Below are 21,494 nucleotides of genomic sequence, written 5' to 3'. Positions count from 1 at the left end.
TCTGTGTAGCCCCCAATTAAAGATTTCTGTGGGAGTTCCCTGAAGGTTTTTGTGTTGGATTGTGCAGAGATAATTGTAGTCCACAAAGAGTAAACAAAACATCTGTAGAACTGTATTGTTAAAAGGCACAGATTTAAAGAAGGAAATAAAAATGTATTTAAAGGTGTTACATTTATCATTTAACAATATGAAGGTCATCGTTCAGAAGTGAAGGAAATATACAACCATCAGGACATTGCAAGGTCAGCATATCACTTCAAAATTAATGACCTGTCAAAAAGAAAACCAACCTAAGAAGCTATCAAGAAACTAATCGAAAACCTAAAGGAGCTGCAAGAATTTAAGCAGTAATTGTCAACACCATGCTTATTAGAATCATTTTGAATTTTCTCCACAGGTCTAAGTTGCGTGGTAGGGTGGAAAGGCAGAAGCATTTTGTCAAAGAAGAGAATATTCAAGAGTGTATGCATATTGCTAGAAAACCCATTCCTCCCATATGGTAAAACATCTTGTTGTCTGATTTGGTCAAGGTGTAACCTTTTCACCGTCATTCCAACAGTTTTGTCTGATGCAAAGTTCACCCAGCTCATCAGAGTTTTTGCAATTAATAAGTTGTGGGACATGCTGCAAGAAAGGCTGTAGTACTGCCAAATATAATGATAATAATAATAATACATTTGAGTGCCAATTAAAGATTAGTGAAAATGGGGCAATGATTACCTTGCTGTACACTGACATGCTACAGTTAGATACTCCTTTATGTGCCCCTACCTTCAAAGGCATATGAGGCTTATACTTGATGATAGTGAGATGGCTGCCACCTGCCCTCTGAGCTGTCCTTAACACACTATGCTTTCTTGGTTAATACTCAGTACTGTCTTGGTTTCGTGTGGGTCTCACCCCTGGGTTTTGCTTTTGTGTCTATTGTGCTTTGTTGTGTTTTTCTTTAAAACAGTATTATTTTAGTTTGGAATTTGCTCATTTGTTTTATTTATTGGTTATTAGTTTCATTTCCCCATGTATTTCCTTAATTATGCAATTTATTGGTTAATTGTCTTTAATGGTACTGGTGTGAAGCTCTTAATTAGACAACCGGCTCCATGTGCTGTGGTTAGTCATCTCTGGAGTACCTGGAGTGCTATTAAGAATTATTCAGTCTGTGAACAGGCTTCTTATGGAGGACCTGGGATTCATATATAGGGTATGGTTAGGTCTCGGTTAGGTCTCAGTTAGGCCTTCTGGGGGAGATATACACCTGCTGTGAGGATAGGAGGCTTGATTAAATTTCTTTGCATTGTATCTTTGGATTATTTTTTATTCTGTCTTTAGAAATAGTACATGGGAATTAATGAATTAATAAATAAATAAATTTATTTATTTATCCTGCGGTGGGTTGGCACCCTGCCCAGGACTGGTTCCTGCCTTGTGCCCTGTGTTGGCTGGGATTGGCTCCAGCAGACCCCCGTGACCCTGTGTTCAGATTCAGCGGGTTGGAAGATGGATGGATGGACTAATTTATTTATTATTTTGCTTAAACTTTGCTGATTCTGAATAATCAATTAATTTAAATAATAGTGTTTTTTTGAGCCAGGGTTCTTTAACTGTTTCCATTCCTCTTTCAACCTATCATCATAACAAGTACAATCTGACAATGGGATATTTAATAAGAATAGTGTGATCTAATTTTTAACAAATATGCTAATGATATCCATTTTACATACATACATCATAACTATCTCCCCTGGTTGGAAAGTTCTCTTTGTGGATCTCTACTTCAGCTGAAGATTCTTGACTAACTTCTCAGTTAACTGCCTTTTTCCAGCCTTAGAACCATATTCAAAAGTATTTTAAAATTTTGCCTGCAGTGAAATGTCTAAGTACTATGTGTGAAACATTACCTAGTACAAATATTGTACTTTGTTATTGGTGGATTCTGGGGATTGGGATTTTATATACAACATCTTGACGTGAACATGATTCAGTATGCATAAGCAGTCCACATGTCAAAAAGCATGCTGCACATATGGATTGCATTATTTTCTCCTTGTGTAACATTGGCATTCTAAAATTGCTTATATAATTTTTGCAAGACAAGATATCGTGTTAAATATTGTGGTGTCATATTAGAATTAAAAGGAATGGCAAAGTACTGTAGATGATGTGTGAAAATATAACTTATGGTTCAGGTAACATTTCCTGATTTATTTTTGGTAAAGACTTAAGACAACATCCCTTCTTTTATGGTTTGGAAAAAGAGTTAGGAACATTTACAACATGAGAAGAAGTGTTGAATATTTGTTATTATTTTTGTTCTGAAGCAAAAAAATGTCCAAATTAATCCTTGTATGTAATAAGTGGGGCGGCACGGTGGCGCAGTGGGTAGCGCTGCTGCCTCACAGTTAGAAGACCCAGGTTCGCTTCCTGGGTCCTCCCTGCGTAGAGTTTGCATGTTCTCCCCGTGTCTGCGTGGGTTTCCTCCGGGTACTCTGGTTTCCTCCCACAGTCCAAAGACAACTGCATTGGCAATTCTAAAATTGTCCCTAGTGTGTGCTTGGTTTGTGTGTGTGGGTGTGTACGCACCCTGCGGTGGGCTGGCAACCTGCCCGGGGTTTGTTTCCTGCCTTGTGCCCTGTGGTGGCTGGGATTGGCTCCAGCAGACCCCCGTGACCCTGTAGTTAGGATATAGCAGGTTGGATAATGGATGGATGGATGGATGTAATAAGTGTAAGTTCTATAGGAATATACATGGAACAATCATTCTGATCTGCTGCTATTAAGGGAATGTCATTATGCACACATAACACACAATTATACATAATGTTGTTTTTGGAATATATGCACCACAAGTAAGAAAGATGCTTCTGAGTTGCATGTCTGATCTTATGCAGGGCAATTCATTAAATATTGTTTGGTCATATCAGACAGCAAAAGTACAAATTAGCACAAACACTTATGTCAACAGAAACTTTGTTAGTCTGTGGAAACAGCTTATGCAGTCATTTGGCAAGAGAAAAAGTAGGCAGCTCAAGAGACTCATAACAGAGACAAAAATATGTAACAGACAACAACAAAACTGCCCTGAGCATACACACAATTCAGAAACTAGGCTGGATGTTTCCCATCTAAAATGCAAGGGTGCTTGAAGGGCAGAAAACAGATCCAGTTTGCAGGGGTGTATTGTTAATGCAGAGACCAATAAGTAATGTATGAGCAAGGGTGAGTCATTCCAGACATACTGTAAAGGAGAAACAAATATCATACAAGAAAGTCATTTATGTAATGACATACCATATAGGAATGCATTAAATTAGGAAAAACTCTAATGTAGAACAAGAACTATTTGCATCAAAAAGGTCACTAACAGTTATGGAAATAAAGTAAGATGTAACAGAATTTGCAGAGGGGTCCTGATTAATTAGAGGTGACTGTCATTATGGTCTGCCTATTGAGACGCATTTCCTTCTTAATGCGCACTAATTCTAAAAAAGAAGTGCAACATCCTAATGTAATGTTTTTGTTGGATGTGGCAAAGCAGATTTTGTGAGGGTTGAAATTTCTTCTGTAAAATAATGGCATTAGAACATTAGCAGTCCTATCCACTTCATTTCTCTAAAATAACATCAAGTCAGGTTTTGAAGATCCCTAAAGTTCTACTCTCTACCATACTACTTGTTAATGTATTCCATGTGAAATTTACCTTTAACATGTTACCAACTGTGTTACCCAAGTTCTTGTTGAACTTATTTTAAAATAACTGCCTGGGTCCACAAACTTCAAGTATGTTGTCTTTTAAATTTCCGTTTGATTAATCTGAAAAGATTTAACTCCTTTAATGTTTTCTCACAGCTCATATCATGCAGTGCTGCAATCAACCTATGACGATGCAGGTCTGCTCCATGCTCCCATCTTCTTTACGGGAGCCCTGAAACCAACACCGTTGGTAATGTCACCGAGATGAGCTGACAAATGAGGACACTTCTCAAATGAAGACAGGGGATATTTCCAAAAAGTGCCAAAGTGCTTTTATTAAAACAATAATCACAGTGTCCAAACAAAAAGTGCAGTGCATCTGGTTTCACAAAGTAAATTATAAAACCAAGTGTTCACTGGGGGTAAAAACAACCAATAAATAAATCCATTAAAATCTGAGGTTAAAATGCAGTCTCACTCTTCCTGATCACAGCCCACCTCCGTCTCTCATTCTCCCCGGCTCACCCATTGCTCCTGCAGCCAGCGGACACCCAACAGCCTCCAGCTCCTTTTGGCCGACCTCCGTCTTGGCTTTCATTAAGGACATCACTACCAGACCGTCCCAGGTCAGCTCTCCTACCTTCATCCTACACGCTCATGCAGTCGCTCCTTACAGGCGGCCAGATCGTAGCTGCTAAGACAGCTCTTTTACATCCTTTAACTTCCTTTTCTTCATCTATACATCTATTCATCTATCTTCTCCTCAATCGATCTATCAAGATCACTAGGCTCAGTGTCAAATACAGTAAAATTTAGTGATGGATACAGAACATCTACTTGCAGAGCAGACAAAGACTTGAACGTGTGCTTGAAGATGCCTGCTGTGAACTGGCTGTTGACCACAATGCAATCAGCCATACCAGTTGTGAATTCTTCTAGATCGAACCTAGTTGCTCTTCTCTGGACATCTTCTATTGCTGCTGTCTTTTTGTAGCCTGTAGACCAAAACCGTACACAGTACTTCAGATGAGGACTCCAGTGAGTTATATAACATAAGCATAACCTCGTCTGACTGTGAAAAAATATTTATTGAGCTCTACCAGGACAAATGCTGATAAAGCTATACTCTCAGCAATTTTTCCAGAATGGAGGAGGAGAAGCTGCTAGTTCGACACTGATTGGTTTATTGTACCAAAACAATATTTTCTAAAAGTTACAAGACCTGTTACTGTACACACTGGCAATTGAGATCGCTGATCTGATCAAACCCTTGGACTATTGCATTGCGGCTCTCCATAACCTTCCACCCTCCAAACTTCTGCACATTCTGAAGGCACCTGAACAAGATATCAGCACCAACACCCACTTCAGCGAAACTACCTTCCCACAGTGTTAGTTTTCAGTATTGAACCTTGGTGCATTCATGCAGCTAACATACACTGCTGGACAAATTGACCAACCAATTTTAGCATTATTATTTATATTGTGCTGTGTCTAGACATTTAAATAAAATTAATATTTTAGCCTTTGGAAATGCTGCTTCTTCCAGAACATGTTCTGCAGTTTAAATGAGATTGCACTTGAACATTACAGTATATGAGTCTGCAGTAAGTTTTCTCTTCTCATTTGCTCATGTTTGATGTCTACTACAATGGACTCTAGTTGATCTCATCAGATGGATTATAAAGAGAGTCTATAGAATGAAAGACACAGCAGAATAAAGCAAATCTTTTGACATGATTTTTCTGACCAAAAATACAATACCTAACTTATATGAAAAAGAAAATATTTATTAGAGTATACAGGACTGGTAGAAATATATTGCTTATCATCTAAATCTCTGCTGGAAGCAATGAGATAATAGCTTTGAAGTGAAACATCAGTATGTAGTTTTCAAGGTGTGATTTCCAGGATTGAAACTGTACCTGGTAAACACACACATGCTCATAGAAGTTATCTGTGTAGTGAGTTATTTATGATCTGTCACAAGGGATGTGCCACTGATGTTTTAGAAACAGTTTGATTTTATGAGTATCTAAATACATGCTTTGAAATTCTATATTTTTAGCTTTGAGTGTTCATTGTTTACAGTAAGAAAATATCACAAAATTTCAAGTCTCCTTCAGTCTTTCTTAAGAAATTAAAGTGGCCAAATGATAAGATAGACTTGTAGATTTGTAAATAGTCTAAAAACCACCAATGCTGCAGACACATATAAGACACATAAGACAAGCAGACTGAAGTACCAGGGAATAAAACAAGAAGCCAATCTGTACTGCTGTGGAGTTATGGGGTCAGGGCATTTTAGACATACAAAAAGATTCTAGTTCCCACATAGGTTACATTTGGGACGAAAAACAATGAAGTAGAGATGTGATAATGGCATGATAAGGTACTTCTGTGTTTAAAGTAAAGGAGGACAAGAATAACTGTAATGCTGGTCACAGAAAAGTAAAATAATTCACAGAGCAATAAATACTAGGACAAACGTGAAAGTGAAGTGAATGTATACAGAAATCCCTTGACGATATGAGTCAATAAACAGCATGGGAGATTCAGTATTACTATAGTAAGGCAAGCACTATTAAAATGTAACATAAAAACACATGTAGACATGTTAGGGTGGCACAAGCTAGGAGGCAGGGCCCAGAAAAGCCATATGAAAGAAAGACAAACATGTACTGGGAAGGTTGACCTATGTTGTTATACTAGTACTGAACAATAAGGCAGGAACACTCAGAAAGAGCAGAGAGAATTGTGACCTGGGAGAAAATGGTTAATGTTCTTCCTGTGTGGTAACAGACAGGCAATCCAACATTTGACAAGGATGCCTCAACCTCTCATATTATAAGGGTCAAGGACAAACTGTTAGAGGTACCAGCACCTTCTTGCTAATAGTGGGTGTTCTTAGAGTGAACATATATTGATGTGCTGTCCCTCTGATAGGATAAGCCTCAGCAGAGGTGCCTGAGAGACATGGCACTTTAAAGGCTTCTGTAGACTCAGGAATGCAAGGACAAGGGGGTTTGCTGGAGGAAGTTCTTGCCTGTTGATCCTGAATCAAATAGCAGGCCATTTGTGCCCTCGTAAATAATTCTGGGGCATGCCCCCCCAGGAATGAGATTTAATGCAGTCTCATTCCTAGTGCCTCGCTGTGTATGGAGTCTAGAGGAGAGCAAGGGAAAGTGCTCATCTGGTAGAAGGAAGATAGGGGGCAAGATAAAAAGAGAGATAAACCATCAGAAGGTGCAGAGGGGAATGAGTAGTACAGTATGCTGTAGTAGGAAAGTGGATAAGCCACCCTACTAGGTACACAGAGAATCAAGCACTCTTTAGGCAGCTCAGAGAGGCTACAGAAACGTCTGTTTGCTTGATTACTTTCTACATTTACCTGCCTTCTCTTTTGTATGCCTCCCTTTAACCAAATAAAGCTCTTTGGCCATCATGGCACTATTCTCGGTTTCCAGGAATGGTAACTATAACCCAAATCCCAACCCTAACATTAGCCCCTATCCCCAGTTTACTGTTGCTGTTGCATTTTATAAAATTTCCCCTTTAATGATAATAGTTTGTTATACTGATTAAATTGATTTTCTTTATTTTTAATATAGTATAATATATGCTTGACAAAATATCCTAAACAATATGCCTTGAAAGTAAAATAGTATTTTCTGATTATAATAAAATGTGTGAAAGCTGTCATTTATATCTTTAAAATGAAATTAGTAGATCTTACCGTATGCAGTCGGCAAGATTCAAAACTGAAATTTTCTTAAGAGATCCTATCGATTTCAGGCTAATGTCAGTTATTTTGGAGCAGTTTACTGCACTGATGCTGCACAGGTTTGGAGAATTCTTGCTGAGTGTCTTCCAGCTCACATCAGTCATGCGATTATTGCCTGTAGAAAACCATAACATAATAAACACACTTAATAAGTTCACAATTGCATTGCAAGTATACCATTACTTTTGAATGTATATTATGCAATAAAAAAACAACTAGGCAGCGGACTAAAACATAAACTCAAAATAGAAATTAACTTGTGTTTGTATATTTGCTTGGAAACAAAAAAATTCAATATGTAAGTTGCACAGTAGAAAGAAAATATAAAAAATTAGAGTAAATGTGATTCTCAGATATTAAATTGGAAGTGAAGCTTTCACATACCTTCAATTTTAATTTTCTTCAGGTTCCAGGATTCTCCCATGGCTTTGAAAGCAGTATCTGAGAGATGTGGAGAGTCTTGAACTGATATTATCTTAACTTGTTGACACTTTGAGGTTAAAGCCTGGTGGGAAAAGTGACAAACAACCTGCTCAAAATTTTCGGCAACATTACAATTTCCTTTATGGAATGATGCAGAGATTATTAGACCATTAATATATATTAGTATATTATAAAAATGTTAATAAGAGCTGTATTTAAAGATTCCAATTAGTAATGTATGCCCTTTTAGTAAAGAAAACACTCTAGGTTAGAATTCACTAACACTGAATAACGATGACAGTGCAACCTAAAAACACTAGATAGACAAACATTAAAAAAAAAAAAAATTAGACAACAGGAAAAAATGACCTGCAATATGTTGTTTCCTGTCTTGCACCCAAATGCTGCCAGGATATGCTCTGAACCCTCTGTGACCCCAAACTGCATTAAAAGGGTTTAAGTATGGTGTTATGTAAAAAAAGGCACAGGCTCTGTGAAATGTATGTGTTATCTCCATGTCTAGTTGGGTTTTTTTCTTCTATGTCACTAAAATGTTGGCACTAGGTTAATATTTGATTCTAAATTGACCATGCATAAGTGCGTATAGGGCATGTTTATGACTACTATATTTACGGTGATTGGCGGGCATGATTTTTAACCATTGTTCCTGTCGTTCATGCAGTGCTGTGCAACTCCTTGTAACCTTGTAATGAAAAAAATATTTATATTGTTTACATAGTTACATTTCATTCATACATTGATTCACCAACCTGGTTAATCCAGTTCAGGGTTATAACTGAAGAAATGGGTACAAAGCAAAAACCAACAGTGAATGGGGCAGTAGTCCATCAGAGGACACTCTGAAGCACACACCCTGATTCACTCACACTAAGTCAGTTGAGAGATTAACATTTTTGGAGTTTAGAAGACAAACCCGAGTACTCAAAGAAAAATCAACAGAGACCATGAAAATGCAAACTCCACATAGACAGGGATTAGGCACAGGATTTGTACCCATGATACTGGTACTGTGAGACAAACACTATGCTAAATACTGCATCACCATGCTGTCTAGTGTACATTTATCATGTACATTTAATATAAGTGAATATTACCATGCTCTTTTTACCACAACATTGTGAATCTTATTCATTGGGCCTGTCTTGGCCCTCTCTACTTGTGAACTAATGCAGCTAATGTATAAATTTCAAATTCAACATATACAGTAATTATGCTCATTTGTAACAGCCATATGTACTGCATACATTCTAATTTCACCATCTCTTGCCTCTTATATTGAGTGTAAAACTAAAAAAAGGAAAAATAACCAATCCACAAGGTGAGACAAATAATTATACTATAGAGTTTTCCACAGGATTTTGCCCTCATGGATTCTGGAAACATAACTGAGAAATTGACGTGAAAACAACAGTATGGAGTATATTGGATAAGCTGATTTATATCTTAATAAAATTAAGTTTTATCTTTTACTACATTCTGTGATGATGCAGGTTCTGCTCCACGCTCCCATCTTCCTTCTGGGAGCCCTTGAACCCGACACCTTCGGTAATGTCACCGATGAGCTAGGCAGTGAGGCACAACAATGAAGCAAGGGGATGGTGCAAAAATGCAAAGTGCTTATATTAAAAACAGCAACAACAAAACAAAGTGTCCAAATTAAATAAAGTACAGTATATCAAAAGTATTCAAATAAATAATACAGAAAACAAGTAAAAGGGTGGAGGTTAAAATCCAAAAGAAAAATCCTTTTAAAACCTGAGGTTAAAGTAATGGCTGGAAGCAGTCTCTTTAAAACACAAAGCACGGTGTCTCCTTTCTACTGGTGACTCCCCTGCTTCTCCCATCCAGACTATGCACCAGGGGAGCCACCCTACCTGCAGCTGACCTTCTTTCTGCCTTCTCCTGCTGGTCTGTTCGCCTTTCCGATCCCTGGCTCCGGTAGGCTTCACCAGACCGTGACTTGGGCACCCCAGCGATCAGGGCGCTCACGCTGGGGCTTTCACGTCCCAAGTCTCCACTGCCGCTGCCTTCTCGGCCTTATGCGGCGAGCCATCCTCCTTCTGGTCACTCCCACTTCTCAATAATGCTTAGCGGAAGCGACCACTACCAACTGATCCCAGGGTGCCAGCCAAACACCCAGGCTCACTGTTCAGCTGCACCTTCACACGTTCACGCACCGGCTTTCTCCTCCCGGCTTTCTCCTCCCTGCTTCCTGACTTCTTCTCCTTCTAACCTCCGTCCATTTTTTCTTTTTCTCGCATTAGCCTAGCCTCGCGCTTCTGTTTATCACAGGGACGTGGATCAGGTATGGCAATCAGCAGCCCCCAGCAACAATTACGGATGCGAATGAATCCTCACGAGGACCGTCCGCATCACGAATTCCCCTGGGAACCACTTCTAGCCACACTATTATGCCCCCTCTCTAAGCTGCGAAGGCAGTGATTATTTATTTAAAAAGTGGCCATTTTGACTTGAGCTGTGGACCCACTACACCATACATTCTTTGTTATCACAACACCAGAGAGTGGTGATGTGCTGCATGTCCAACAGACATGCAAGTGAGAATTTCACTGTAGTGTGCATACAGGACAATATTAGAACTACCAATGTATCATCTCTATTACTGTCGCAGATTTACAGTATGACTCCATTCCATTGGAGGTGAGAAGGAAAAGCACATAATGCAAAACCAATTTTTGAAAGTTGTTTCCTAAAAAATGAAGAGAAATTGAATTCATGTAATTGGCTACTGCTTCATTAGCAATTTTGTTTCTTTTTTGGGAGTGGTGTTGTAAATAATATCCAGAATACTTGATTTTGAAAAAATTCCTACTAAAAATGCCTTTGTAAAATAAGAGTCCCCAAAATACAGCAGTATGCAGACCAGGAGTTCAATGGTACATTTGCTTACTGTCATGCTATCAAAATACAGACTGGGACTGACGTAAGGAAGAGAAAACATTCAAAAAGCACCAGATAATAATTTAACAAAACACAGCCCATCAGATTGTATCAGCATTTTAGTCATCTATTGACTGCCACACTTTCCTCACTAATTGGATAATTAGTTCCATACATTCAATTATTCTACTGGGTATCATGGTTGTTTTATTGTGCATTTCATAGCAGCTGCCATTTATTTACATTTGCCATTCAAAATTTTAAATTGACAGCAGTGATAAGTTTTAACTGAAAACAATGCAAGTAGCATACTTTAAATGTTGACATTGTTCACATCAAAGTCAATATAGTTGGATGGGAAAAGCTGTTATGCTTGTGTACTTTATTATTATAAGTCTCAGTTTTCCAAGTAAGCACCATTACAAGTTAATTTGCAAAGAAAAAAAACACCAAAATTATTTTAACAGCAATGCATTTATTGAACATGCTTAATATAATCATAGAGTCAAGGGGAGCCGGGGCAATACCAGCACGAGGCATAAGGCTGAGGCGAACCTCAGATACAGCACTGGGCCATGACAGCGGACACTTTCACATGCATATAACTAGGCCTGTGTATGTCAGCTTCATCACTTTGGGGTGTGGAAGGACACTATAATACAAAGAGAAAAACTCTCACGAAAAAGGGGGGATTTGCAAACTCCATATTGACACTGGTTAGTCGCATGTGCGGCTGCAGTACTATCCACTGTCCTCCTGTGCTACCTGTTTTTTACTGAAATTTGTGCATATTATTTTAATCCAGTTTAATAAACACTGACTTGAACTTTGTGTATCACAATATACAGCAAAAGACAAGACAGTTCTGCATTCAGTTCTATTGCTTCCTAATGCTTAATCTGTGTTTTTTTAAACTTTCAGTTGCACATAATGGTGAAAAGTCTTTCTCTTGGCATTTCTTAAAGTGTGCAATGTTAAGGGTTGACAGTCCTGTCCAGTAGTGTACAGTATGGCTTCTATTGAATTTCTCATTTAGTAAGCCAACTATGACAATTTCACTGCAAATATGTGCCACATGGAAAATAAGAAAAAATAATTCTTAAGGAGTAAATGCTTAAAGTGACCAGAAACATCTATCTGTCTGTGCAGTAAGAAAATATTCTTTGGCAAGACTGCCCATGATAACTAAAAACATCTAGATATATCTCTCTTTTATAAAAAAAAAAATCTTGGGACGAGACGTGATCTTTGGAAGAGAGATCTTTTGAAGAGAGACGGAAAGACACTTTCACGTCCCACGAGACGGACAAGTCACGTCATACTTACAACCTTTGGAAGCAAGTCCCGTGATACACATGCAGAGCAGTGTGATATGTGGCCGGCCGTTCATCCCGGCCAATACCCCCAGGCCGCCAGGTGGAGCCCTCCCTGCAGCATGGAGGTGCCCCGAATGCCAGTAGGGAATTCTGGACAATGCAGTTTTTATCCCCAGCCCTGCTGGATGCCATGTGGGCCGCTAGGGGACGCTGCAGGGAGGAACAAGGATTATTTGCCCTACGCCCCGGAAGAACATTCAAGTCACATGGACAGGAGGAATGACGTGCTTCCGGGGTGAAGAAGAAAGGATTTTTATCTGACCCGGAAGTGTTCCTAGTCACGTGGATAGAGAGGGTGAAACACTTCCGGGTCAAGGACTATAAAAAAGGACTGTGAGAGACCAGAGCGTTGAGCTGAGCTGGGTGGAAGGGTGGCAACGTGTCTAGGAGTGGAGGATTGTTTATTGATTATTGATTAATGATTGTATTGATTTATTATATGAGTATTGTGGAGTGCAGGTGTTTTGTGCACAATATTATCCAAATAAATAATTATTGGAGTTTTACCTGGTGTCTGAAGAGTGGTCAGAGGGTTGAAGGGGTCGAGAGGACCTCATACTGTCACAGCAGGTTAGAGATAATGGAAGTAGGAAAATTCGAAAGTCTCAAAAAAATGAGAGTAAAGATCGCATTAGCACAAACAAACGGAAAATATTACTCAGTGAAATAACAGAACAGCGAAATGAGATTGCATAGTGTTGGAGGATGTCTGGGGGACAAGAGAGACAAGGCAATGAGATAGAAGGACAGGTGCTGTACATGCTTTTAAACATTCGAAGAGCCACACGAAATGGAGATCAGAAGGCACGGCAGCAGCAGCAAGCCAGCAGCTAATCGAGCAAAAAGGAGGTAAAAAAAAAACCCAACTGTTATTTGTTTCCCATTGTATCACCGTTTAAGAGCGGTTTTGGAGAAGCAGCGCATCTCTTTGGGGTGCATTTAGCCCCCCTCTTCACAACGGTGCATAGTGCTTGCAGGGGGGAAGGGGTTGGCGAGCAAAGTGAACAGGGGGCAAAGCCCCCTAGTAGTAAGAAATAAAAATCCTGAAATTAGTGAATTTTATTGCATATTAACCAGCTTACAAAGCATTAATTTTTAAAACAAGAAAATACTGTAAATCCTAGTTACAACTGATAAAAACATGCTTTTCTCTAATAGAACAGACAATGCTTGTTTTATGTCTAAATATTTTTAACATAAGACTTAATATCTAATTCCAATAAATTAAGACCAGAGTTAGGCAAGATAGTTTTTGCATGCACAATTCTAGATGAGATATTTAATTTCATGTGGAAAAATCTCAGATTTATTCCCTTAAAAGAAGAAATTTATACTTGTCAAGATGTCAGGTTTTTTTTTCAGTGTTGAATTAGTGTACAGTAGTATTTTGGTGAAATTAGGTTTAAAGGACTGGCAAGCTATATTGTGCTAAATAGTCTGTTCTAATATGCTAATGTTCATATTCTTAGCCAATTTTGACCAAAAGCATTTACTCTGAATATTTTTTTAAATAAAATGATTTAAAAAAAAACTAGGTTATTTTCTTTTTTGAAAAATTAATCTTTTATTTTTCATCCATCATTGTCTTTCTTTTTTTTTACACTCAATCTGACAGAATTTTTTCTTCCCTCAGCTACAGCATAGTTCATAACTAATGAGTAATTGTAATTAAAAATAAAAGCTTTAAACATAGAAAATGGTTCAGAGTGTAGCACCTGAATACTGCTGAACACGGAATAGGCATTTGATAGTTGCTGGGGGCTTGTCCCCTAAAGTCGTAACCTGTGACATCAACACACATAATGCTTCAGTAGTCAGTTCATCAGATTTAGTGGATAATGCCTAAAAACTCCACCTCTTGTGTTTGATTTTAGACCTGTTTTTTGTTTGTGACTTTTTATGCCAATCTGTTATCAAAATTCTCCTCTGCCTGCATCATGTCAAGCATAACAAATTCCAGTCTGTATCACAAAGAAGTCTTATCACAAACTTAGGAATACTTCAAAAATGGAACAAGCATGGAGACACCATGCAAGCATCATACAAGTTACCTCAGTCTGGATTATGACCTGTGACCCAAGTGATGTAAGACAGTAATGATTTCCATCACTCTGAAATAATGATGATTATTATTAAGGAGAACTAAGGAAGCACTATACATTTATCACTGTGCTCTTAAGAGGGGGTGAATCTGAAACTTTAATCACTCGACAGCTGCAAAATCATTCAATCATGTTAATTGTGGGTCAGGATCTAGAAAATCTGCTCAAGTAATCATTTTACTTATGGAAGGAAATGCAGCTGTGTCAAGGAAAAGGTGAATTACTCCTCTTAGATTAAAAACCGATGAAGACACAGACAACAAAAGAAACTGAGCATGTTCCTTTCACTTTGTACTGAAACACATTCTTTTATAGACAAAGACTTTCTGCAAAAGTAATCAGTTATGTTTCAGCCTATACAATAAATACTTCAGTTCTTCAAGAATTAGAAACTTTTTCCACATTTCCAAGATGCTTTGTGTCATTTATTCCCACAGGCAGATTGCTTTAAAATGAGATATTCATGTCAGTTCACATGCTGCTTTTCTAGTTACCTGCTGAGAAGAATGATAAAATACTAAACCGAAATCAATGATTTTTACAGAAACGCAGTTAGATGTACAAACTGTAGTATACTTAAGACTTACTTATTGGGCCATTTAATATGTGAAAACAGCATTTCTGTGTCATGGATTGTATGTTATTCCTAAACTATGGTAAATATAATTCACAAAAAATGTCTAATAGTCTAACATGAAACAAGTTTAACTGTTTTTGGCATAGAAGCAGTGCCATTTTTATGGAATTCTATAACTATTTTGATATTCTTTGGCAGCCTTATTCTTACAGAGAACAATGTTGAACCACAGCCATGAATATGAATCCAAGTCAGCATGTTTAACCACTCAAAAGAGCTTTGATTTGCAATAAAACAATCCTGTAAAGCTGATCAGCAAAACACCTCTATGTGCCCTGATTAAAATTTTAATAATGCAACCCCCAGCTTGCACCTATTGCCAGTGTCTGATGCCACTACTCTATAACAAATATAACATAAGCAGGAAGGAGGAAAGGACACAATGAAATCATTATTTGGATTAGCAACAATTGAATTAAATTTTCCAGTCAGGTAGAAGCAGGCTAGTTGTACTAAGTGCTTATCTGAAATGGATTAATCGGCCAGGTGAAATTAGCACTCTGCCTTGACCTTTTAGATAGCAATGATGATTAATCCAAAAATTATCTCTGTTGCACTCAGGTCAGGTCAGGTTGGGGAGCATGCACCAGTACAGCACGTTCCTGCACCCACCAGAAGACAAAACAGCTCGAGATCCTGGTTGGCAATCTCCCAGGCAGATATGTGGTCCAGTCCCACCCTCCAGAAATGACTCTGCAGCCAGGTGTAACGTGAGCATCCCCTTGGCCTGGTCCAGCCACTCAGGTTCTCAACAACAAGGACCTTGCGCGCCAGATCACCCTCAGGGAATCGCACCACATCACAGAGAGATGACAAAATGTGAAAATTGCTGGCATCAAATTTCTGAATGCACTTAATTCAAATGGTAAATGGTGATGGTAAATTTTATTAACAATCTACATTAAGACTTCTTGGAAAAGGTGTTGTGCCATTAAGAATGAAACAACCGTAAGATAAATGGAAGAAAAATACCAAAGTTGAGGTCAGGAAACTGGAAGATCGAAAAGGGAATTTATTGACAAAACCAAAACGTGAAGCAATACTCAAAATCGAAAAAAACAAAAAATGAGTAAGAATGTTCTTAAGCTTTAACAAACAAGAATCATGAGTGAATTTGCTATTTCTTTGAGGAATTCGCAAAATGGGATGAGTAACTGAGCCCATATCGCATGACCCCTAAGATCACTTGATTTTTGACTTTTGATGTTGCTGTTAGTAATAACTGTGGTATAGCGAGTCCACAGCTTTAAAACAGGCCAGGTTTTAATCCGTATAGCCGTGTCATTCTCCGTGGGAGCGATTGTACGACCCCAGGGAGTTAATGAGGTAGTTGGAGCAAGTCACACCTGCACGTGTGGGTGCGATCGTTCTCAATTGCTTCATTGGCTTCCTGCGGCGTGTGATTAAGGCGCTGCGCCCACGGAGGTGCGGGGAGATGGGGCTATAGAAATACGGGTCAACACCAGGAAAGAGGGGAGATAGATGGATCGAGGGATAGATGTATAGAGGAAGAAAAAAGGAGGTTAAAGGACATGAAAGAGCCATTTTAGCAGCTACGATCTGGCTACCTGTAAGGATGAGACAGCACGAACTGGGGCCCCGCAAAGGAGCATTAGGTTGTGGCACTCTAGGGGCTAGTTTACCCCACTGAATGTTCTATTGGAGTGGGGTGAGACAAGGCAGGTGTCCTCCCGAGGGATCTGAGGAGCGACTGCGTAGGCGCGAAGGATGAAGGGAGGAGAGCCGACCTCGGACGGTCTGACAGTGATGTCCTTATGGAAGCCAAGACGGAGGTCAGCCGAAAGGAGCTCATGGCTGTTGGGTCTCCGCCGACTGCAGGAGTTATGGGTGAGCCAGGGAGAATGAGAGACGGAGGTGGGCTAAGACCGGGAAGAGTGAGACTGCATTTTTAACCTCAGATTTTATCGGATTTATTTATTTATGGTTTTTATCCCCACAGAACACTTGTTTTTATGGATTTATTGAACCTATGATGCACTGCACTTTTTGTTTGGACACTGTTTTGATTGTTCTGTTTTTAATAAAAGCACTTGGCATTCTTGCACTATCCCTCGGCTTCATTTGAGAATTGTGCTCATTTGTCAGCTAATCTCGGTGACATTACAGACGGTGTCGGGTTCAGGTCCCAAGAAAGAAGAAGGGAGCGTGGAGCGAACCTGCATCATCACTATAACCCTCCAGGATCGGAGTTGGACAACTGAGGCTGAAAAGAATGTTCTTGTCAGATAATTTGGACCTGTACTCTTGAGTCGCAAATGTACACAGTGGACTATTAAGAAATGGGATAGAATTTGAATAGTTTCCCTTCCTTAAGTTCTAGAACACTAAAGAATGGCTGTCTGCATTATCCAACTGAAAATCTTTACATGCCTTAAACTCTAAACTAAAAGCCATTCAAATTTCATCTCTTATGTGATGTATTTACAAAAAATCAATGGTATGTTATCTAAAAGTTACTTATTCAAAAACATCTGTTTCCATGTACAGTACCTGCAGAGTTAATCCTAGCACATGGATGATATACAATTCATGAAAATTAGAATCAATGCATCATTTATATGCATCCATCCATCCATTTTCCAACCCGCTGAATCCGAACACAGGGTCACGGGGGTCTGCTGGAGCCAATCCCAGCCAAAACAGGGCACAAGGCAGGAACCAATCCCGGGCAGGGTGCCAACCCACCGCAGGACACACACAAACACACTCACACACCAAGCACACACTTGGGTCAATTTAGAATCACCAATCCACCTAACCTGCATGTCTTTGGACTGTGGGAGGAAACCCACACAGACACGGGGAGAACATGCAAACTCCACGCAGGGAGGACCCGGGAAGCGAACCCAGGTCCCCAGGTCTCCCAACTGCGAGGCAGCAGCGCTACCCACTGCGCCACCGTGCCGCCCCATTTATATGCAATTGCATCAAAATAATACAGTAGGTAGTTTACTTAAACTTTAGATTTCTTGGAAAAAAACAAAAAAAACTTTCTATTATTTTCACAAAATACTTACCATTATACAACTGTCAGTGAGAGTAGGCACACTGTTCATTTCTAGTTGCTGAAGCAAACTGCAGGCTTCTGCTATATATCTGAATCCATCCACAGAGATCTAAATGGAAATATGTGAATTCATTAATAAACAATGCTGAGTGCTTTCTGCTTTCATACTAAGTACTCGTTATACAGACAGTTTCATTCACACACGTTTGTTCAGTGCAGGATTTACGTATAAGCTACACAAGCTATAGCTTAGGGCCCCTGCCTTCTTGGGGGCCCCCAAAACAAATTGTCCAAGTGAGCAATTGTCATATATACTTAAATATACTACAGCATAATTTGTCCCAGTTTGTTAGTATATATGGGCTTCTTGTTTAAATTGTGAAGGAATGGATCACCTCAGTGGGGAAAAATGTCATAGAACTCAGATTAGAGCACCTAAATCTTTCTCCATCCCTTATAACTTTTGAGTGTAACCCTGTAGCTTGAAAGCAGAATTGTAAAGCATCAAAACATTCCTTATTTTTCCCGGTATGGATGAAAATCACAGTTGACTCATCTCACTGAGTATTTCACACACCACACTCTAGGTCTGAAACAGATAAAGAACACTCCTCAGCTAGCACTGATTTCCAGTTATGAGTCACAAACTGATTTTTATTTGCTTGATGGTCAAACTTATTTTGTACCAGGTAAGGCTGTTCAGTAATCATTTACTCCCTTCTTTTCCATGTTCTTTCTCTGACCAGGATTATACACTCTTAATTTGTAGCCTAACCATTATGTTTCTATTACACGATTTGGGTTTTGGTATTCCTTTAAATGTACATGACTGCATTCCTAAAGTATTAGGGGCATAATTTTAGTTTGCCAGAAGCTCCTTGTTGATATTTACTCACTTAATAACAGACTGTCAGCCAGGGGCTGAGGAGGACAGTAGCAAAGTAGGATATCAAGTAAGGATGTGGGGTTGAGGTAGAGAAGTAATGTGTGGCATTGCAAGCCCTGTTGAGATAAGGGTTATGTGGTGTTATGTCTAACACCACTGGATCATCTAGTATCACTTTCAATAATGGGCATCTTTCCATTATTTTGTTGAGTGTCCATGGTCTGAATACAACAATTAGCTCTTTGAGTGGCCTTAATTTGATGTAACAATGGAATGCTGAAAGCACCATTTTGCAAGAAATCCAACTTAAACCTATTCAAAGCGTAACTGTATTTTTCTCTTCAGTTAGCAGCGTAATTACCAGCAAATCATCCTGTATTTTTCTGTTAATAAAGCAAAAGCTACAAATTAGGATTCATGCCTTACTGACAGGAGGAGAAGGCATACATATGGTTCTGACTGCTATTCTTTTAGACAAAACTGGAGGAAAGAAGATTACTCTGCATTCTCTTTCAGTATCCAGCATCACATCAGAATTTGTTTTTCCTTAATTGAACGCATGCGTGATTTCACAGGTCATTCCATCCTGCTTGCGCATAGACACCAATGTAGTTCTAAATCTGTTGTTAGATTGATATCTTTCCTATCCACCCTAGCATTTTGCACATTTGTTGAAAATCTAAATTTATGTGACAGTTTTATATCTCTAAATTCTTATTTTTAAATACTTGTAATTTTTCTATAGCAATAATACTGTCATGTGAAAATTATGTATTCTTATCTTGCTTGATGATCCCCAACATTCTTAATACTGGCTTCTCTCCACTGTTGCTACTAGAAAAAAAAATAGTTCTTCAGTAAATGAAAACAATTTCTGCTTTTTGGCACAGGCACGGTTTCTGACAATATTGTACCATGGAAAGCAATAAGGAGTTTTATCAGTAAAAAAATGTTCTGTCTCAAAGCTAGTGTGTGAGAAAGTTTTAACAAAAATCAGAAAGTGCTGACCGAGTTATAGACTTGGCTTTTGGTAGTAGAACTCAGTTTTATCTGCAGCAAAAGGTTCATTTTCAAACAAACACGTTTCTGTTGATTTAGTGGGACCCCATGTGGGTTTCACACATATATCTCTCCATTATATAAAAAATCTTGGGTTGAGACATGATTTTCTCGGAGACACTTTAACTTCCCGTGAGACAAGGAGGACAGCTGCTGTACAGGCTTGTAAATGTTCAAAGTGCAGCGCGACATGCAGATCACGCAGCACGGCACAAGCAGCAGCAGCAGCAAGCCAGCTGATTGAGCATAGAGGAGGTGAAAAAATATATACTTGTTTTCCATTGTATCACCGTTTAAGAGGAGGTTTGAACTGCATCTCATTAGCATGCGTTCAAGCACCCTCTTCACAACGCGAGAGGCAGAGACACGAAGTGGCTGGCGCGTAGTGTGTCCTGGGGGGGGGGGGGGGGACTTTGGTGGGCGAGCAAAGTGAGCATGGAGTAAAGCCCCTAGTATATATATATATATATATATATATATATATATATATATATATATATATATATATATATATATATATAAAATCTAAGGTCTGTCTGTCTGAATGTCTGTCTGTCCACTTTTCACAAGAGAACTACTTAACAGATTTAGATCAGGTTTTTTTCTATAATTTGCTTGAACATTCCAGCTGATTTTGTGACTTCTTCCATCGCATAGACATCTATGATTGCTTTCACTCCTCACTTGATTGTTTTCTCTAATGCCAATTAACCATCATCGTTGCCAGCTCTTCTAAACAGAGGGTCAGCGTCAGCATCTTCAAAACTTGTTGGGCCACCTGCCCTCTAGCATTCTAGGGAAACATTGAAATTCTCCACCTAGTCTGCCACTTGGAACCCTATACCAACACCACAATAACTTTACATAGTTTGGACTTATTCTTCAGTATCTCAGTAATCTACTACTTTAGTCTTTCTACTTATATTTATATATAGCTCTTTGTCACTTTAAAAAGTTATGGGGTACTTCTCTAGTCTTCTTTGCCCTAAAGATTTGCTTTATCTTCCATTCCTCTCTCTCTCTCTCTCTCTCTCTCAAAACCCTGTCTCAGAATACAGTCCCTTATCATGTTCAACATCTGGACTTGTGATCTCTTTTCTGGATGCATACATTTATTTTGGGGAATAAAGATGATATATATTAAAAGTTATATATGGCCAATGGTCACACCTGAATCCTTGAAAGCACCATGTGGTGGGGCTCTTATCAGATCCTCTATGTCATCTTAACCCTCTAGGAAAGTCTGGAACATACATCCATATGTTTTACAACTATCCTTTCGTTTTCTCCTTTTTCTTTACTATCAGTCAATTCCTGTCCTATGCACTCGCACAAATTTTTATACTTATTGGAAATTTTTATTCTTTACAAATTATGAACATTAGGCAAAAAGCGTGTAGCGGGGCTACATAATAGTATATTCTATGTGTGTGCTGAGGGCGTGTTGTTTTCATCGTCCCGTTTACTGTCCGTTATGTGTATGTCAGTGAATGTTGTCCCCGTAAGTGCAGAGGGGACGGATGATGGAGAGAGACCGCAGACCCAGGACAAAAATCACCTGTTTACACACCAGTTACATCCGGGACA

General features: G+C 38.9%; 1 protein-coding gene across 1 annotated transcript in view; it reads right to left on the bottom strand.

Annotated features, from left to right (window-relative positions):
* Positions 1 to 21,494, bottom strand: part of fbxl13 (F-box and leucine-rich repeat protein 13) — a 238,244-nt gene that overhangs the window by 65,085 nt on the left and 151,665 nt on the right. Inside the window, exons 13-15 of the mRNA XM_028811676.2 lie at positions 17,973 to 18,071; positions 7,859 to 7,979; positions 7,427 to 7,589 (exon numbers count right to left, since the gene is read on the bottom strand). Coding sequence (XP_028667509.2) covers positions 7,427 to 7,589; positions 7,859 to 7,979; positions 17,973 to 18,071 — 383 coding nt within the window. The remainder of the gene's footprint in view (positions 1 to 7,426; positions 7,590 to 7,858; positions 7,980 to 17,972; positions 18,072 to 21,494) is intronic.

This window comes from Erpetoichthys calabaricus, chromosome 1 (genome assembly GCF_900747795.2).
Source record: "Erpetoichthys calabaricus chromosome 1, fErpCal1.3, whole genome shotgun sequence".
Classification (NCBI taxonomy): Eukaryota; Metazoa; Chordata; class Cladistia; order Polypteriformes; family Polypteridae; genus Erpetoichthys; species Erpetoichthys calabaricus.
This window is presented reverse-complemented; position numbering and strand designations above follow the sequence as displayed.